General features: G+C 39.6%; 1 protein-coding gene across 1 annotated transcript in view; it reads right to left on the bottom strand.

Moving 5' to 3' along the window:
- Positions 1-19,332, bottom strand: part of SYNE1 (spectrin repeat containing nuclear envelope protein 1) — a 483,739-nt gene that overhangs the window by 388,794 nt on the left and 75,613 nt on the right. Inside the window, 1 exon segment of the mRNA XM_070461436.1 lies at positions 10,817-10,878. Coding sequence (XP_070317537.1) covers positions 10,817-10,878 — 62 coding nt within the window.

The raw sequence follows: 19,332 nt of genomic DNA, 5'->3' as shown, positions 1-19,332 counted from the left end.
GTGTCAGTATGCTTAGGATTACCAAACTAGTTTTACAAAATCAACTAAAGAATTGTTTCTGGGGTGTATTATTACATTTACTTTTTCCTCTTTGCCTCTTTAATCTCATCTTAGTTCATTAATAGTCCCACCAAAGTGAGTACAAGAAACCGAAGGATCAAATTTCAATTTTGAATATTTCCATGTTATCTTTTAATACCAGTGGTGGAAAGACAACTGAAGAAGAACAAAAGCAGCCACCAAAGTGATATTTTATGTCTGTGAAGATGTTGATCAAAGTCATTACTAGTCATTACTAATAATCCATAGGATTATTAAAAAGCAGGGAGTGTCAAAAGTGTTCCTTTTAAAGGAGTCTATGTATTTGACTTGGTGTTAAGATGTGCTCTTAATAGAACCTATTATGGGTTGAACAGTGCTCCCTCCATGGAAATCTAAACCCCAGGTACCTTGGAATGTGGTCTTATTTGGAAGTGGGGTCTTTAGAGAAGTGATCAAGATAAAATGAGGTCATGGCCGGGGGTGGGGAGGTGGTCATAATCCAACGTGACCAATGTCCTTATATAAAGGGGGAATTTGGACACAGTCTCACACAGGCACAGGGGCATAGATTGGACTAATGCAGCTGCAAACTGAGGAATCCCATGTGCTCCAGGCCACCACCTGAGGAGAGGAAGAGTCAAAGGATTCTGCCCAGAGTCTCAGAGGGTGGCATGGATGCCAAGCCTTGAGGACGGTGAGATTATAAATTTCTCATTTGAAGGTACCCGGTATGCTGCACTTTGTTATGGCAAACTCACACAGAATGTAAACAATGTTAACGGTGCTTTTTTTCCCAGCTCATCTAAGAAGTGAGGAGATGCTCGTGACTGAGGTCATTGGAGAGTCGGTCCTTACAGTCTTCAGTTCCTATTCACAGCCCCTTAGAGCTCAGGCTGGCAGATGTGGAGTGGGTTGTTTACTGCATACTGAAAGAGATGCTCCTTTTATAGAAACACTAAACAATGGCTATTTCAGACCTATCTTTTTTCCCAAAGGACTTAGTGTCAAACCATATATTTATGTCAAAGCCATGTATCATAAAGAATGAATCCAAGGTATTTAAATACAGATATAACATTCTATTCCATTTGACAAATTTACAGAAAAGTGAAACTATAACCATTTGATAACAGAGTGTAACCAATGTTAATTTTAAGATGATTTTTATACTATCTTTTTCTAATTAAAAGTAAAACTTTGGGGGAGAAATTTTTGGAAAACACATCTTTAAACTGGTATCTTTGGGGGACAGCATGACAGTGTACAATAGCCTTTGAATTTTGCTTAAAATTTAGAAATTCACCACGATAGATACATTTTAAAATGTGAAAGAACACATTTCTTCAGTTCTTTTTTTTTTAATTTATTTTTAATTGGAGGATAACTGCTTTACAACATTGTGCTGGCTTCTGCCATCCATTAACATGAATCAGCCATAAGTTTAGATACGCCCCCTCCCTCTTAAACCTCCCCCTACCCCTACCCCATTCCACTCTTCTAGGTTGTCAGAGAGCACCATGTTGAGTTCCCTGTGCTATATAGCAACTCCCCATTACATATGATACTGTATATGTATATGTAATGTAATGTATATGTATATGATAATGTATATGCTTCAGTGCTATTCTCTCAGTTCTTTCCATCCTCTCCTTCCCCCGCTGTGTCCAAAGTCTGTTCTCTGCCTCTGCATCTCTATTCCCACCCTGCCAATAGGTTCATCAACACAGTTTTTCTAGCTTCCATATACACGTGTTAATATACGATATCTGTTTTTCTTTTTCTGACTTACTTCACTCTGTATAGCACATTTTAACTGTCAGTTTAAAAAATGTTTTTCATAAATTTGTCTGCTCAGAAAGGTAGACTATTGTGTTAGATCTAAAAAAACCTGCATGCCGCCTTCAGCTGGGAATCCCCTCAAATTCCAGTCCACCCCACTCTGTGCTCCTCTCTCCCCCATCTCAAACTTGGGCACATCCACACCCTCCTTCCCATTACCACTCTGGTCTCAGAGATGGGGACTTTGGTGGAAGTATTCTTCATCTCTGTGAGAATATCCACCCTCTATCTGTGCTCTGGATTTTCTCCCCACTTTGCCTCCTCAGGAGACTTGTGTCTTAAAATAACCTTGTCTTCTTTCTTTATCAGCCTATCCCTCTCTACCAGTTCTTGAGCTTTCCCTTCCATAAATACACACTTAGGACCACTCTTTATCAAAACAGCTCTTACCAGATCCTATGTTCTACTTTAGCTAATACTCCTGAACATGTAATACACACTCAAATCCTAGCATCTTTCCCTCTCATTTACTCATCAATTTGCTAGAGTCAGGTTTCTGCCATGACTTGGTCACTCCCAGTGATGGCTAGTAACTTCTGAATTGCCATTTCAAATGGGTCCATCTCTACCAAGTTAATTTCTCCATCTGTAGTCGAACCCATTAGCTTTCCCCCAAAGTCTCTTATATTCTCTGTCTTTGTGAATGATCCTAATCATTTGTTCAAGACAGAAATTTAGAAGTCATTCTTGACTCCTTCTCCCCCAATCTTCCCAGGAATGACTCAGTTGTATCAAACTGCCCTTTGATAACATTTTTCAATCTATCCACTTTTCTCCATTCCCCCAGCACTATTTCAGTCCAGAGCATCCTCACCTCTCATCTGACTTACTGCAAATTCACTCCAACTCCACTTTCAGCTGTTCCTGCTCTTAATTTATGTGAGAGGGTGTGGGGAAATGGGGCGGGACAGAGAGATGAGAGGGAGAAGAAAGGAGGGAGGGAGGGAGAAAGACAGAGAGAAAGAGATTGAGAGAGGAGTTTAGCCCAGAGTGACCATTTCTTTTCCCTAAGATTCTTTAATGTGTCCCAGTGACCATAACACGACATCAGAACCCGTTTAACGGCTGACCTTCAATTAAGTCTCATTTCTCTGTGTTGCCAACCCATTTCTGGAATCTGTATTTTCAGGTATTCTGAGCTTCCTCCATTTCCTTTGCTGTATCAAGCTCTTTCTTACCCTTCAACTTTTGAAAACATTAGCTCCTTTACCTAGCCAATCTCGAGACATTTCTCAGGTGCCAGATGTTTCTTCCTCTGAAAACCTAAGGCCCTCCATTGGGTTACTTGAGTGGTTGGGTGCGATTGCCCTGTGCTCCTTCTACTTCCCCACTCGTGGAATTTCACACACACGCGCACACACACACACGCACACACACACACACGTCTGTAATTGCTGTCTCTTCTGCTACACTGTCAGTTCCATGATAGCATGGACTAAGCTGTTTCTGTTCACCATAGTACCCGCAATCCCTAGCACATAAGAGGTGCTTGAAAATTATTTGCTGCATGAATAGCTCGTCAAATGAAGCATGGGCATAAACACAGTGGTTAATGCCCAAACTTTGCAGTCCTGGGACTGAAATCTAGTTTTCCACCTACTTGTTATATGACCTTGAGCTTATTAGTTAACTCTAAGTTTTGGGTTCACAATCTATAACATGGTGAAAATAATACTTATATTTGATTGTTGTGAGATTTAAATAAAAGATAAAGTAGCTAAGTAATTGGCACATGGATAAGAGTTCAATGAACAGTGGCCCTGGAATTTAGAAAGATATTTAGCAATGAGTGGTGATAGCTAGCGCTGAATTAGGATCTAACTTTGAAAAACTATCACATGGATTGATATTGGGCTAATTAAAAAACAAATATCCTACCTTCTTTCACTGACAGAGAAGACAGAACAGAAAGAGTCAGGTTTCTTCTTAAAAAGAGAAAGAAAATTATAGGGTCCACATTTAAATATGAAACTCCCTTCCTGGAAAGGAACTACCAGGTATATGAAATAAAAATAATTAACTAACATTTGCTAATGTTATATCACACTGTATCGACAATTTGTGATTTGCAATGTTTAGCATAAGTACAGAAACATAGAGTGTTCAATTAGAAAACAGCAAATATTTTTAAAAAACTGTTAATAGTATCCACAAGTTTGAACAATCTACAGAAAATTCTCAGGTTCTTTTTCTTACTTTTAAGAAAACTTTTGTTTTGAGAAAAGCATGTTTTTTGAAAACAGATTGCTCTCTCATTTGTACCCTATCACTTCATACTCTTGTCAAAATATTTATAAAGAATTGTTACAATCGAATAAAATGTCATGCATGAAACAGTTTATTCTTTTATTTAATTAGCAGTAATTATTTTACTTATTTGCAACTGAGAAAAGCAGCCTAGAACAAAACTGAAATAAAAAGCCTCCCCAAATGCATGTCCATGAAGCATCTTTTAAACATCTCTCAGTACAGCCAAGACTAAATGACCATAGGACAGAAGAGGAAATTTTCTTGCTTCTCAATTCAACATTGAAGCTCTTAAACCCATCACCAACTGTTTTCGGAAAAGGTCAATTTCCCAAAAAGCCTTTGAGAAAACAGATACAATCATTTTCTTCCAATTTATTGAAATATAATTGATATACAAAGCTTTCTTTCTAAATAAGAAGTCTTGTAAATTGTTCTTTAAAATAAAAGCTTTATTTATTTTTGTTTAGTTTGCTTAAACTATAAAACTTTGCCTTTTAAAGAAGGTACTATAGTGGTTTTTGCCATACATTGACATGAATCAGCCATGGATTTAACCACTACAATATTGTAAAGTAATTAGCCTCCAACTAGTAAAAATAATTGGGGAAAAAATATTGAAAAAAAATAAAAAATAAAATTCACTTTAAAGTAAAAATAAATAAATAAATAAATAAATAAGGCACTATAGTAGTAAGACATTATCACAGAATTTAGGGTGAGATGGTTTATCATCCTAGTTTAAATCCATAAAAATCCTCATGACTTATATAAAATCTCTCAGGCAATAGAGATCCTGCAAAATATTTACAATTTGCATTCTAGAAAAAAGTTGAAACTTCTCTTTTTCCTGCCAATTTAGCACCTTTCTCCTTTCTCAGTTTTAGAGAACTGGGAACTGAATCAGTCAACACACTGATCTTGAACTCCGCAGTCTCCAGAATTTCAAGAAATAAATTTGCCTGATTTAAGCCACACAGTCTATGGCCACAGCTGACTAATACCCGGTCTAAGCTGGCTGCGTATTTACTGGACAAAGTAAACGAACACAAACAGTACACCAAACCGGACTCAATCTGACCCAACAAATTACAAAACACCAGGTCGTTTCAAGGCTGACAGAAATGAGGGCTCCATCCTTGGAGCAGGACAAACCACTGGCCTTGGTATTTCATAAGCAAGAAGGAGGAAGAAAAGTTGGCTCCTGAATCTCTAGAGGTTAAGAAAAGACCCCGAGGCAGATCAAATTGCCTCTCTGTGGTTCCTTCTCCAATGAGAAACATTTTTATTCTAAGTATGGTTTGGGGCCTGCTCTATGACTGAAAACCAGAGGCTAGGGAAGATATCTACGTGTCATTAAAAGGTAAAACAGATAGCTATGGGAACCTGCCGTATGGCAAAGGGAGATCGGCTCAGGGCTCTGTGGCCCAGATGGATGGGGTGTGAGGAATGGAGGAGGAGACCCAAAGGGAGGAGGGTCTATGTAAACATATGGTTGATTCGCTTCGTTGTATAGCAGAAATTAGCACAACACTGTAAAGTAATTATACCCCAATTTCAAAAAATAAAATGGGGGGCGGGAAGGTAAGTAGGAGCTGAGGACCAAAAATTTAAGAAATTGCTTTCACAAGAGACTTAGTAAGACTCTAGGCATGATACACGCTTCTGCGGAACCCAGGTAACTAAAATGTGTGTGTGTCTGTGTGTCTGTACAGGTGCTTTCACAAGAGACTTGGTAAGACTCTAGGCATGATACACACTTCTGCGGAACCCAGGTAACTAAAATGTGTGTGTGTCTGTGTGTCTGTACAGGAGCATGTTGTCCACACCTGGAGTGACGGACACACTCTGGCTCTGGGAGCAAGCCTTCTCACAGACAGCAGGAAAAGTGACACCATGTCCAGAAAGCGAAAGTGCAAGTCGCTCAGTCGTGTCCAGCTCTTTGCAACCCCATGGACTGTATGGTCTGAGTTCTCCAGGCCAGAACAGTGGAGTTGGTAGTCTTTCTCTCCAAGGGATCTTCCCAACCCAGGGATCAAACCCAGGTCTCCCGCGTTGCAGGCGGATTCTTTACCGGCTGAGCCACCAGGAAAGCCCTACAGTGTCCAGAGGCCAGATCAAAGATATCAACCTGATCCTGCTTCTGCTGCAAGAAAGGCATTGGTCTCAGAAGCAAGTGAGCGCATTGCATTGGGGAGGGAAGTGTGTGCTTCCATTTAAATTTGGGTGGATATGTAAATGTGATTTCAACCATACTGTGAGGCCTAGGATGTACAGGTTGCATGGTTTGTTTTTTCTTTTTTTTTTTTTTACAGAGAAGGGATACAGAGAGAAATAGAGATGGAAATAGGGATGAAGCAGGGACACGGGATTGAGATACAGATGGAAGGGAGCTGGGTGGAGGTGCAATGGAAGGTGAGATAGGGTGGGAGAGATGGAGGTGACACAGGAGTGGAAGCAGGGTGGGAGGGAGAATGAGCCAGAAACAATGCTGGAATAGGAAACTCAGACGGGAGGAAACTCAGGAATAAAGGTGAGCAAAGGGTGGGGACGAGAGAGAAGGATGAACAAGGAATCATGGGATCAGCTGTCAAGACAGTCACAGACCCAAACATCCACTCTGAAGCTCTCCTAAAACTCTCAAGTGTCAAAGCAGGGTCATGGGTTGGATTTGACTTTCGAAGTGTTTTCCAACTATGAGTGAATCAGAAAAAGGAAAATATTTTCCAAAGGAGTTGTGGTTTTGGCAAGATACCATGATGTCAGTATAGATAAGTTCTGGATAACAAGTATCGGCATCACTGTTTCAGTTGTCAAGAGACAGGAAAACAAAAAATAACAAGTACAGAGGAGAAAACAACAACAAAATCTCTACGGCAGTGAGGTTCTAATGGAGCAGCTGTGGAGGGAGTAATTGTTCTGGGTCTTTCAAAATGATACCATCAACATAAAACGGTGGAAGGTAGGGAACCAAGTGGACTTCAGGCTTACACCTGCATTAAAACCTCAGCAGCACCAAAGACCAGGTGTATGATGAAGTTCGCTATAAAATAACCTGGGTTAAGCACCTAGCATGGTGCCAGAAATTAATCACTGTTTTCCCTCATGTGATTGATGTCTTTACTAGTCTCATAAAGTAAGGAAAGATGAAGACTCTCTGCTGCAGCTGTTTTATTAAGCAAATGATGCTTAGTCTTGTGCTCAGAGCTATTATGGTTTCTTTCTTCAATGTGAGTAAGTTGCTTTACAATGTTGTGTTAGCTTCTGCTGTACAACAAAGTTTATCAGCTATATGGATACATATATCGCCTCCTTCTTAAACCTCCCTCCCACCTCACCCTCATGCCATCCGTCTAGGTCACCACGAGCACCGAGTTGAGCTCCTGGTGTTATATAGCAGCTTCCCACAGCTATTTATTTACATGTGACAGTGTATATACATCAATCCCAACCTCCCACATCTCCCCACCCTTCTTCCCCCTCCCTGTGTCCACACGTCTGTTTTCTGTGTCTGCATGTCTATTCCTGCCCTGCAAATGGGCTCATCTGTACCATTTTTCTAGATTCTGCATACATGCATTAACATATAATATTTGTTTTTCTCTTTCTGACTTACTCTGTATGACCTGCATACTCTAGGCCCATCCACCCCTCTACCAATGACCTAAATGTGTTTCTTTTTATGGCTAAGTAATATTCCACTGTGAATTCCAATAATCAGCATAATTAGATTTCACAGCGTTGTTGGGAGGGTGAGATATGAAATAGTATGAAATCACTTAAGACACGCTGAGCTTCTCTACCTGCTGCAGGCTCTGGAGGAGATTTCCGATTCTACCAAACCAGAGGCAGGAATAGCAGAGAAGACACGGGGATGGTGCTGGGCGGTGGTTGCCAGGGAAACTACTTATATTCTGGAGCGTTTGCTGGGGCCTGACTCACTGTTTCACATGTGGTCAGAAATGACTTCAGGAATGAGACAGGTTTGCACTAAACATTAAAGGTAGGACTTAGAGATTTAGACAGGAATAATAGCAGGAGTGAGGTCTCCTAGCAGGACTAAGAAAAAGAACAGAAAAGGATACATACCAGTATTCCGATATCCATTTAGCACAAAAATATGCAAAGCAATTTGAAACAATGAAAAAATGGTGATAAAAGTAAAGTAGAAAACGAGCTCCTGGCCTACAATCTTTCCACAAAGGCCCTTTGAATACTGTGTGCCATGGCACACGTTCTGATTTTAACTTCTTTTTAAGAATTTGGTATGTAAACAAGTGTATCCCAGGAATTCCACTGTAAAATCTCCCACAAAGATATTCAACTCCACTAAAAAATAAATATGAAAATAATTAAAAACTTTTTCACCACTCAGATTTGAAAATACTGCTAATCTTCAAGATTATTAATAGTGTGAGGAAGTTCTCATAAGTTCTTGGCTACTTATTAAAATTATAAATGTGCGTGTGCTGTCCTGTACTCAGTCACGTCAGATTCTTTGCAATACCAGGGACTGTGGCCCTCCAGGCGCCTCTGCCCATGGAGATTCTCCAGGTAAGAATATTGGAGTGCCCTCCTCCGGGGGATCTTCCCAACCCAGGTATTGAACCCAGTTCTCCCACATTAGAGGCAGATTATTTACCATCTGAGCCACGAGGGACACCCCTGAATACTGGAGTGGGTAGCGCATCCCTTCTCCAGGGGATCTTCCCAACCCAGGAACTGAACCAGGGTCTCCTGTATGGCAGGCAGATTCTTCACCAGCTGAGCTACCAGGGAAGCCCACAAATGTGTATACTTGTGGACTATCCACCTACTTCTAGAAATTTATTCTAAGAAGAAAAAAATCACACAAGTGTACAGATATATATATGACCAAAGACTTTCACTGTGGTATTTTATATAATATTAACCAATTGGAAACAACCTAAGTGATCATTAATAGGCAACTATTATAGTAACTTTAATTATAAATAATTTTATTATATTTACAATAAAAAATATTATCCAGCCATTAAAACATTTCTATGACTCTGTATCTATTGACATGGGAGGGTGTGCTGAGTGAAGTCAGGCATACAGAGCAGTATCCTCTAGAAGCATTTACATGCAATTGTGCATGTCCATGTGAAGGGAAACAGTGATCAATACTTCAGCAATGGTTGCATCAGGATTGTGGGATTTAAGGTGATTTTTACTTTCATTGGGCTTCCCTGGTAGCTCAGATGGTAAAGATTTCATCGGCAGTGCCAGAGACTCGGATTCGATCCCTGGGTTGGGAAGATCCCCTGGAGAAGGGAACAGCTACCCATTCCAGTATTCTTGCCTGGAGAATTCCATGGATAGAAGAGCCTGACAGGCTACATTCCATGGGGTCACAAAGAGTCAGATATGACTGAACGACTAACACTTTCACTTACTTTCATTACATTTTTCTAAAAGGATTATTATCAAAATGATTTACAACTAGCATGTAACCACTTCACAATATGAAAAAACAATAACTCTATTTTTATTTTGGAAAAGCAAGAATTTCGCGGAAGATGACCGGTCTCTAGTGTAAGTAGTGGCCATGGAGAGATGGCGCCCTCCTAAGCCTGAGAAAATGGGCCCCAAAGTCCTTCAGTGTCTTGTCAGAGGGAGGTTCTGGGTGCAGCCACTGGGCCAGAGAATTCCCATCTTACCAAGAGGTTTTGGAGAGAGATCTCAGAAAAGACAATCCTATTGAATCCTGTATCTAGACACGTTATGCTAGGCTCCAGTTTTTGCTGGACTGTGAGCTTCCCAAGGCCTGGGAAAGTGTCTTACTATCTTCTTTCCTGTCTCCAAAGTCTAGCATAAACAGTAAGCAGTAAATGCGTACCATACCACTGAAATTAGTTGTTGTGTTTTGTTTGCTCCTGAATGATGAAAGAAGCTTTGGGGGAAGTCCCCAGTCAAAAGTTGCTCATATTAATAGGATTATACCTTGAACACTACAGGCAGCACTTCAGCAAAGATCCTCCAGCTGAATATCGAAAATCATTGTATCATCGACATTATTTTTGCAAATGCAATGTTTTCTGGTTCACACATTTGTTCATCAGCATTATAAAAGATTAATTTTATTGCAGTGTACCTACCTGGGAATTTGTTTTACATTAATATTTATGTTCAGAATAATTAAAATGAATGAATACATAGTCTTCTGACACCACCCAACATCAGTATGCATAATCTCAGAATGATTAGTCTTTGTAGTGTCCTGACCCCATAGTTACTTTTCTATAAAAGCACTTGAGAGGAGAGTCTAGACACCATCACAATCTCTTCAGATAAAATTCTTTGCTCAGGGTAGACCATTCATTGTTTCCTTCTGTTCCAAATAGAAACAAATACAAACAAAATCTAGCATGAATTCTCCTTCTGGTATGGCACACAGGTTAGTACAGAAGAAAGAAGTGGATGAAACATTCCATCAGGATTCATGGAATTGACATGAAGTAACTGCTCTTTACTCTGGTTATCTGTTGATTATCTAAAGGCAAGGTTAGCAAATGCCACACTTAGGTGACAATTAAATTCACAGGACTGCCAACACTAACTAGTTATAGTGACAATGACCGTGGTAGTGTTATTTTATACTGTGAATTTAATGATTTATTGGCTCAAACTAAATAAACATAGAACTCTGGGGAGTTTTCTTTACCTTGGCCAGATGAGAGTTGATCCATTTTGTGAAAGTACGTTTTTGTACTATCTCTTGCTCATCTAGAAGAAAAAGAATTATCTGGTTAGATAACAAGTCAGGAAGTTGTATCATGAAAAAATTCATAGTCATACAATTCTAGAAATGATTATTATATATAATATATATGCTATATATAAGGTAGATTCTTTACCAACTGAGCTACCAGGGAAGCCCTAATTATCTATAATAATATAGAGAGATTATTTTGTCTTGTAAGTCATCTTGTCAATTATTACCTTGAAGGAAAAATCAATAAAGCTCCAAATATATTAAGCAATTTGACTATTTTTTTAAAAAATCATCAGCAAATGCTTCAAAATTTGCAATATTTTAGCCATATGTTTATTTTCATTCACTTACTGAAAACTCATTGAATAATTAAACTCAATAAGCTGTTTGTTTGTTTTTTTTAAAGTTCACAGAGACCAACTAACTTCTATGGGATGCAGACAGATAAACAGGACATGGTCTCTGCCACAATGACTTTAAAGGTAAATACCCAGAAGACAACATAGGCAGTATGCTCTTTGGCACTGGTCTTAGTAACAAATTTTTAATATTCATCCTCAGGCAAGGGAAACAAAAGCAAAAGCAAACAAATGGGACTGTATCAAACTAAAGAGTTTTTGCAGTGAAGGAAACTATCAACAAAACAAAAAGGCTGCCTACAGAATGGGAGAAGATATTTGCAAATGATGTATCTCATAAGATGTTAATATCCAAAATATACAAAGAACTCATCACTCAACATCAAAAAGAAAAAAATCCAGCTGAAAAGTGGGCAGAGGATCTGAATAGATATTTTTCCAAAGAAGACAGACGCATGGCCAACAGGTGTGTGACAAGATGCTCAACATCACTAATTATCAGGGAAATGCAAATCAAACCACAACGAGATATTATCTCACACCTATTATTACAAAAAAAAAAACACAACAAATAACAAGTGTTGGGGAAAATAACAAGGATGTAGAGAAAACACAACCCCATGCCCTATTGGAAGGAATATAAATTAGTGCAGCCACTATGGAAAACAGTATAGAGATTCCTCAAAGAATTTAAAAACAGAACTACCAAACAATCCAGCAATTCTGCTCCTGGATAGTTAGAAAATGAAAACACTATTTAGAAAATATATATGCACCCCTATATTCACTGTGGCATCATGTACAATACCGAAGATATGGAAACAAGCTAAGTGCCCATCAATAGATGAATGGATAAAAAACAAAGAACATGATGTGGTGTAAATCCATATTTATAAAGTGGAATATTAGCCAGCTATTAAAAAAGAATGAAATCTTGCCATTTGCAACAACATGGATGGATCTAGAGGGTATTATGCTAAATGAAATAAGTGAGAAAGAAAAAGATAAATCCTGTTTGATTTACTTATATGTGAAATCTAAAAATAAAAAAAATCATGGATACAGAGAACAAACAGGTGATTGCTTAGAGGCACTGAGGGGAGGAAAGAAATAGGAGAGTGAGATTAAGAGGTACAAACTTTCAGTTGCAAAATAAATGAGTCACAGGCATGAAATATACAGGGTGAGGAATATAGTTAATTACTATGTAATATCTTTGTATGGTGACAGTTGGTAACTAGACTTATCATGGTGATCACTTTGAAATGTATGGAAATAGTGAATCACTGTGTTGTGTAACAGAAACTAGCATAGTATTTATACTTTTCAATTATACTTCAAAAACAAACAAAGTCATAGAAAAACAAATCAGATTTGTGGTTAGCAGAAATGGGGGGAGGGGAATTGGATGAAGGTGGTCAAAAGGTGCGACTTCCAATTAAAAGATAAATTAAGTACTTTATTATTGCTATAATGCAAAGAACAATGCACTACAGTAATATACAACATGATCAATACAATTAACACTGCTAGATGTTATATATGAAAGTGGTTTAAAGACCACAAATCCTAAGAGTTCTCATCACAAGGAAAACATTTTTTTTTCTATTTCTTTAACTTTGTATCTATATAACATGAAGGATATTCACTAAACTTACTATGATAATCATTTCATGGTGTATGTAAGTCAAATCATTACGATCTACATCTTAAACTTGTATGGCACTTCATGTCAATTATATCTCAATAAAACTGGAAGAAAAAGGTAGAAAAAAATTATAATAAGGGTAAATATTTAGAGATGGAGAGAAATAAGAAAGGGGAAGTATGTAGTGGAGGGTACAGTAATGCAACAAGATAGAAGCATTACGGGGACTTCATCCCACTGGGGAGTGTGGTGAACATACTATAGGGTAACCTCCAAAACCTTCCACATTCTAGAGTCCACAACCTTTGTGTGGACAGCTACAGCCAGAACCTGTGAATTGCTTCTACTCAACAGAAGACAGCAAAGGTGATGACATGCCACACCCGTGAGCGTGTTACTTCATGTAAGACTCCTTCTGAGCTGACTGGAGTGAGAGATTCTCCTTTTGGCTTAAACAGCCAAATAGCCAAGATGTGACCAATCCCTGGAGAGGGTCCTGGAGCAGAGAACTGCAGGCTGCGTCAGGAAGTAGTGGGTAAGGGGGCAGCCTCCAGCCAAGAGCCTGGAAGAAGCTCCATCACACACAAGGAAATGAATTCTGGATGAGTTTGAAAGTGGATTCTTCCTCATTCAGGCTCTGGACGAGAGTGCAGCCCAGCTAGCACCCTGGCTGCGGACTCATGAGACCATGAGCAGAGGGCACGGCCATCTGCATGGACTCCTGACCCACAAGAATCTGGAGATAATAAACGAAAACTGTTTTAAACTGCTACCAGGCTCCTCCATCCATGGGATTCTCCAGTTAAGAATACTGGAGTGGGTTGCCATTTCCTTCTCGAGGGGATCTTCCCGACCCAAGGAACAAACCCGCATCTCCCACACTGCAGGCAGATGCTTTACCCTCCAAGCCACCAGGGAAGCCTAATATACAAAGAAAAACAGGTCTGCTTCAAGAAAGCTTTAACTAAGAGATATAAAGAGATGAAGGCCAGGGGACTTTCCTGGTGGAAGTCTGCCTGGTTCCCATTGGTTGGGAATCTGCCTTCCAATACAGGGGGCATGGGTTCATTTCCTGCTTGAGGAATTAGGATCTCCCATGCCAGTGGCAACTGAACCCATGCACCTCAATCACAGAGTCCACATGCTCTGGAGGCCTTGGGCTGCAATGAAGGATGCTGCAGCTAAGACCTGACACAGCCCAAAATGCTAAATAAAATAGATAAAATAGTTTTTAAATGATTGAAATGGCATAACCACTTTCAAGGAAAAGGTGAATTCTACTCTCTACACCAACATCTATTGAGTGTCAGCTGTTTGCTATATAAACTGATCATTATAAGGATCACAGACGAAAAAGATATCACTTCAATTCCTCACCTTTGAAAGGTGATGCTCAAAGAAATGTAATTTCAACTTTTTAAACTAAAAAGCAAACAAAAAAACCAACCTTCTGGCTGAAGTCTAAACATAAGCTCTAGAGAGGTAGATTTTATCTCTGGAGCTAACCTCTCCTGGGCTTCAGGTCAGAATCCTGGACTGCCTGGTGGAATATAAATGCCTGAGGACAGTAACTTTGTTCCCAATGACCACAAATGTGACATATAAACCCTACTGAATGCATGAAGAAAAGACACAGCAAAGTCTTTAAATTGAGAGAAAATCTGGATATGTTCATAAAATTTAAAGAAACCACTATTTGTAATCACATTAAACATGCACTTTTAACTTTTAAGCACCTACCAGAAACAAACCCAAATAATAATAATGGTCAAGTCTCCCTATGTATCAGGCATTTGTTTCCCTATCTATTTATAGATCACATTACATTTAAATTGATTAATTATTATGTCTTGTGTAATAAATATTTATTAACTCATTGAATTCTTATAACAAATCTACAAGCAGGAACTACTTTAAGTCCATTTTACAAATAAGAAAACTGGGGGAATTGCCTGGTGGTCCAGTGGTTAAAAATCCACACTTCCCCAACAGGGAGCAGAGGTCTGCAAGCCGCTGGCATGACCAAAAACCAAAAAAAAAGGAAACCAAAGTTCACAGAGGTTAAGCATTTTCACCAAGGTCACTCAGTGGCAGTGCCAAGTTTCAGATGCCACAAGTTTCTGAAATAGGGAGAAAAAAGAAGGCAGGGAGGGAAAGGAGGAAGGAGAGAAGAAAAAAGTAGCAGGTTTGAGAGGAAAGATTATGAGAATTCATGCCTACTACAAATGCATCCTGAAATATCTGGATGGAATAGCAGCATCAGCACAGAGGAGAGACGAGACGAGAAGCCAGATTAGGGGGTGGGTGCCCCCCGATAGGAACATGCAACGGGCTCTGATTCAAGACCAAGTTTTGATCCAGGTGAGTGTTACTGGGCAGATGCAGCTCAAAATCCCCTCTCCTAGAGCCTGAACTTGATTCCTTTTAAAGGCCACACTGTGAGAATAAAAAAAAAAAAAAACACAAAACTAGTTACGAAAATTTTCTAGGTCCTTCAACCCTGCGGCTTCCATCACTGCCTCTGTTTCAGTAAGAGTTGGTACTACAGACCTCAGGAGTTAGAGAGATGTCTACCTAGGAAAGCTGCTGGCTGCACACGACCCTGGGTAATGTTATCATGTGTGATAATCCCCAAATTCCACGGCAATATCCCTCTCTAAAAAATGAGGGAAAAATGAAGAGAGCTAGCTCTAATATTCAATTTCTGTATTTCTTGGCCCTGTCTATATATTTCCTCAGTACCCTGCTGTTCCAGGGCAAGATCGTGACACGTGCAGACATGGGGCCCAATGCAGCAAAGATGATTACATCTGATGATTCAGAAACTGTCACCTGACTATAGTCAATAGCTTTTTTCCTGATGAGTCATGGTAACAAAGACTGGCTGATTTCTCACAACCGTGGCTTGTCCTAAGTGACTTACACATGCACCTGGAAGCCCAGAGACCACAGGAAAAGGCAACCTGGGCTATTGAGAGACTTTGCAATCAATCACGAAAAATCTGCTGCCTAGAAGTATGTTAACTGCATTTTCATTTTGCCTTGTTAATAAATTTATTCTATATACATATGTTATGTAAAATTGTGACACAGAACCCAACCATCAGCAGCTGTTAACTAGCATTACTAAATTTTAAAAAGATTAACATAAATGCCAATATCCTCTTAACAGATGGTATCTTTAAAAATGCTAACAGTAATTGAAATTAATGTATTTCAACATATTTAACAAATTTGTCCATAAGAATTTATTTATGAGATATACAGCATTGCATTCATGGGTATGCACATAAACATGCACATTTTTATCAGAGTTGTGAACAATCATAAAAATCAAAATACTGGATTTCTAGGTATATCCATCCTTAATCAATATTATCTTTAATACAGAAATACCAAAAAGAAAGACTGTTTAAATAGATACAGTTGTTAAGTCTGACACTGCCATCTCTGACAAAAACATTAGGGTATCACATATTAAAACATTCCCAGTTTGTAATAAGTTATGAGCAACTTTCTCAGGTTTTGCAGACTCTAATTATACTCTTTGGCTGCTTTGATGACAATGATGTCTAAGTCTCCTAAGAGTAAATATGTTAACTTATTTTTTAAAAAAATTTTTTAATATGTTAATTTAAAACAAACCAAATATTTAAAATAATATTGTTCCTAATTGCAACTAATAAAGTTTTTTCATCATTTCTGATGCAGATGTATTCACCTCAAAAAAGTTGGAAGGCAATTTATAAGCAGAAATAAGCAGGCTGGATTTCTCAACACAATCAAATGTGGCTACAAAGGAAAAAACAAAAAGATATGATGACAACATAGCCATTATTCATTTAATAAAAGCCTCAATTCAATGATCTAAATTAAAATTTTAGTTGTTTTGGGATCAAAATTACATGATCCAATTTGCTGATTTATAGTTACTAAAATCATCACTAGTTTTGTTATATAATATATGGGTAGGGTCTAAGGTATATCGAATATTTCAACGGAATGAAACAGTTTATAATTACCCAATGTTTAGATTTTAAATTAAACATCTACATGAAAAGGGGCTTCCCTGGTAGCTCAGCTGGTAAAGAATCCACCTGCAATACAGAAGACCCTGGTTCGATTCCTGGGCCAGGAAGATCCACTGGAGAAGGGAACAGCTATGCACTCCAGTATTCTGACCTGGAGAATTTCATGGACTGTATAGTCTATGGGGTCGCAAAGAGTTGGACATGACTGAGCGACTTTCACTTCACTTTCACTTACTTATACATGAAAAAAATTACAGGACCAGGCTATAGGTGATTACAAAATATGTCCATAAATTCCTGCCATTCCGGTCAGCACGCCCTTTGCAACGTGGTTTTGCTATTCCTCCTATCAGGATAGAGAGACAGCTTCCCCCACCCCGAGCGAGTCTGGGCTGGACTTCCCCGGTGGCTCAGTGGTAAAGAACCCGCCTGTCAATGAGGAGATGTGGGACTGATCCCGGGGTCAGGAAGATCCCCTGGAGAAGGAAATGGCAACCCAACTCCAGTATTCTTGCCTGGGAAATCCCACGGACAGAGAAGCCTGGTGGGCTACAGTCCATGGGGTCACAAAAGAGTCAGACACTACTTAGCAACTGAATAACAACAAGAGAGTCTGGGCTGGGCCTTGAGACTTGCTTTGACCAATAACATGGCTGAAGTGATTTTATCCAACTTCAGAGGCTGGGCTTTACAAGGTATTGAGGATCCATCGTGGCTCACTATGAACTCTGTCCTGAGGCCACCACACCAGGAAGCTGGGACAGCGTCCTAGAGGAACAAAGTCACTTGGAGGAGACCTAAGGCACCCAGGGTGACAGCCAGAACCAACTGCCAGACACGTGAGCAAGGGGACTTGCCAGCCCTGCAGATCCTCCTGCTGAACGGAGCCAAGCGAATGTTCCCAGGCACAGTCAACGGAGGAAACGCCTAGCCCACCCGCGGGACCAGCGGAGACCATATGTATTATTGCATTAACTCTCTAAGTCCTGATGGTGGTTTAGCAAAGGCTAATTGAAACAGATATTGCTACTGGGGGTCAGTGCTGCTTTAATAGAAATCTAAAACATGTGGCCTTGGCCGTGGGATGAGGTGGGGAAGGAGGCTGAAGGTCACAAAGAGACTTAGTTGAGGCTCAAAGAACAGTGAGGAAACTGCCAACCGGGACAGGAAGGAGAATTACACATATTTTTTGCATTATATATTCTGTCATTGGAAGTAACTTGAACTTTTGCAACTGGCTAGGGGGATTTTCCTGTAGAAAGCTGTCAACTGGCTTTTTTAAACTGCGCATTATAAAGTCCTGGGGTTGCAAAGAGTTGGACATGACTGAGTGACTGAACTGAACTGATAAGGTCCTGGAAGAAAGGGAGATGAACCAAAGAAGAAACTATTAAGTTTGCAAACAGAATTTAGAGGAAACATAGAAAGCCTTTGATATGGTGCAGTGGAAAAAATTATTGTTCTGTCATTGTCAGTCTCTCATGGAAAAAGATTTGCAAAGCAAAAAATAGCTTCAGGATAACAGTAAATCAAGAATGTCACTGTAAGACCATTGTGAAGAACTCGGAAAGATTTAAGGCAGTGCTTGGTTGACGATCCCAACCAGACAAACCAGCTTCTGAGAAACTTAAGGGCACTGCCAACTGCAGCCTCACCTGAGAGGCAAAGTTTAATTCAGACTTTGGGTTTGGAGGGCACAGGATAAACTCCAAGCAGATTTAGAGAAAGCCAACAAGTCTGTTAAGCAAAAATGCCGCCCGTTGGAACTAAAGGGACCGGATAATTCAAAATGAAGAGAAGATTTTGGAACCACAAATTTATATGGCTAAGAAGAAGCTAAGAAGACTGTCAGCCACAAACATGAGCCACTTCTTATCAAAAAGACAGGGAAGGACCCTTGTTCTTGAATGAAAGGGATGGGCCACCTGTGCCTGGCTGGATTTTAGGATAACTTCAGAGCATGACTGCCATCTCCTTTCCATTCTTCCCTTTTCTGAACAGAAGCATCTGTTGCCATGGTCCCTCCCTGTCTCAAGACTGCATGTTGGATGAATGGGAAGCAGTAACCTCTCTTTTTAGTTTCCAGGCCTAGGGATTGAGAGGAATTGCACCTGAGGAGCCTCACCTGTGTCTGGACCTGATGAAGATCACACAGCACTGGAGTTGGAGCTTGCTGACATAGTTGGATGACATTTTTGATTTCTTGAGAGGGGATGAGTGCATTCTGATGTAGAAAGAATATAAATCATAGTGACCAGAACACAGATTTTAAATTATGGACACAAACGCCTCCAATTCCAAAATACATCCTCTTTTGCAATGTGACTTTGTCCTTCCTCCCTTCAAGGGTAGAACTGATTTCCTCTCTCCTTGAATCCGATCTTGCATTGTATTGACTTTGATCAATAATGCAGCACAAATGACTTT

Source organism: Odocoileus virginianus, chromosome 34 (genome assembly GCF_023699985.2).
Source record: "Odocoileus virginianus isolate 20LAN1187 ecotype Illinois chromosome 34, Ovbor_1.2, whole genome shotgun sequence".
Taxonomy (NCBI): Eukaryota; Metazoa; Chordata; class Mammalia; order Artiodactyla; family Cervidae; genus Odocoileus; species Odocoileus virginianus.
This window is presented reverse-complemented; position numbering and strand designations above follow the sequence as displayed.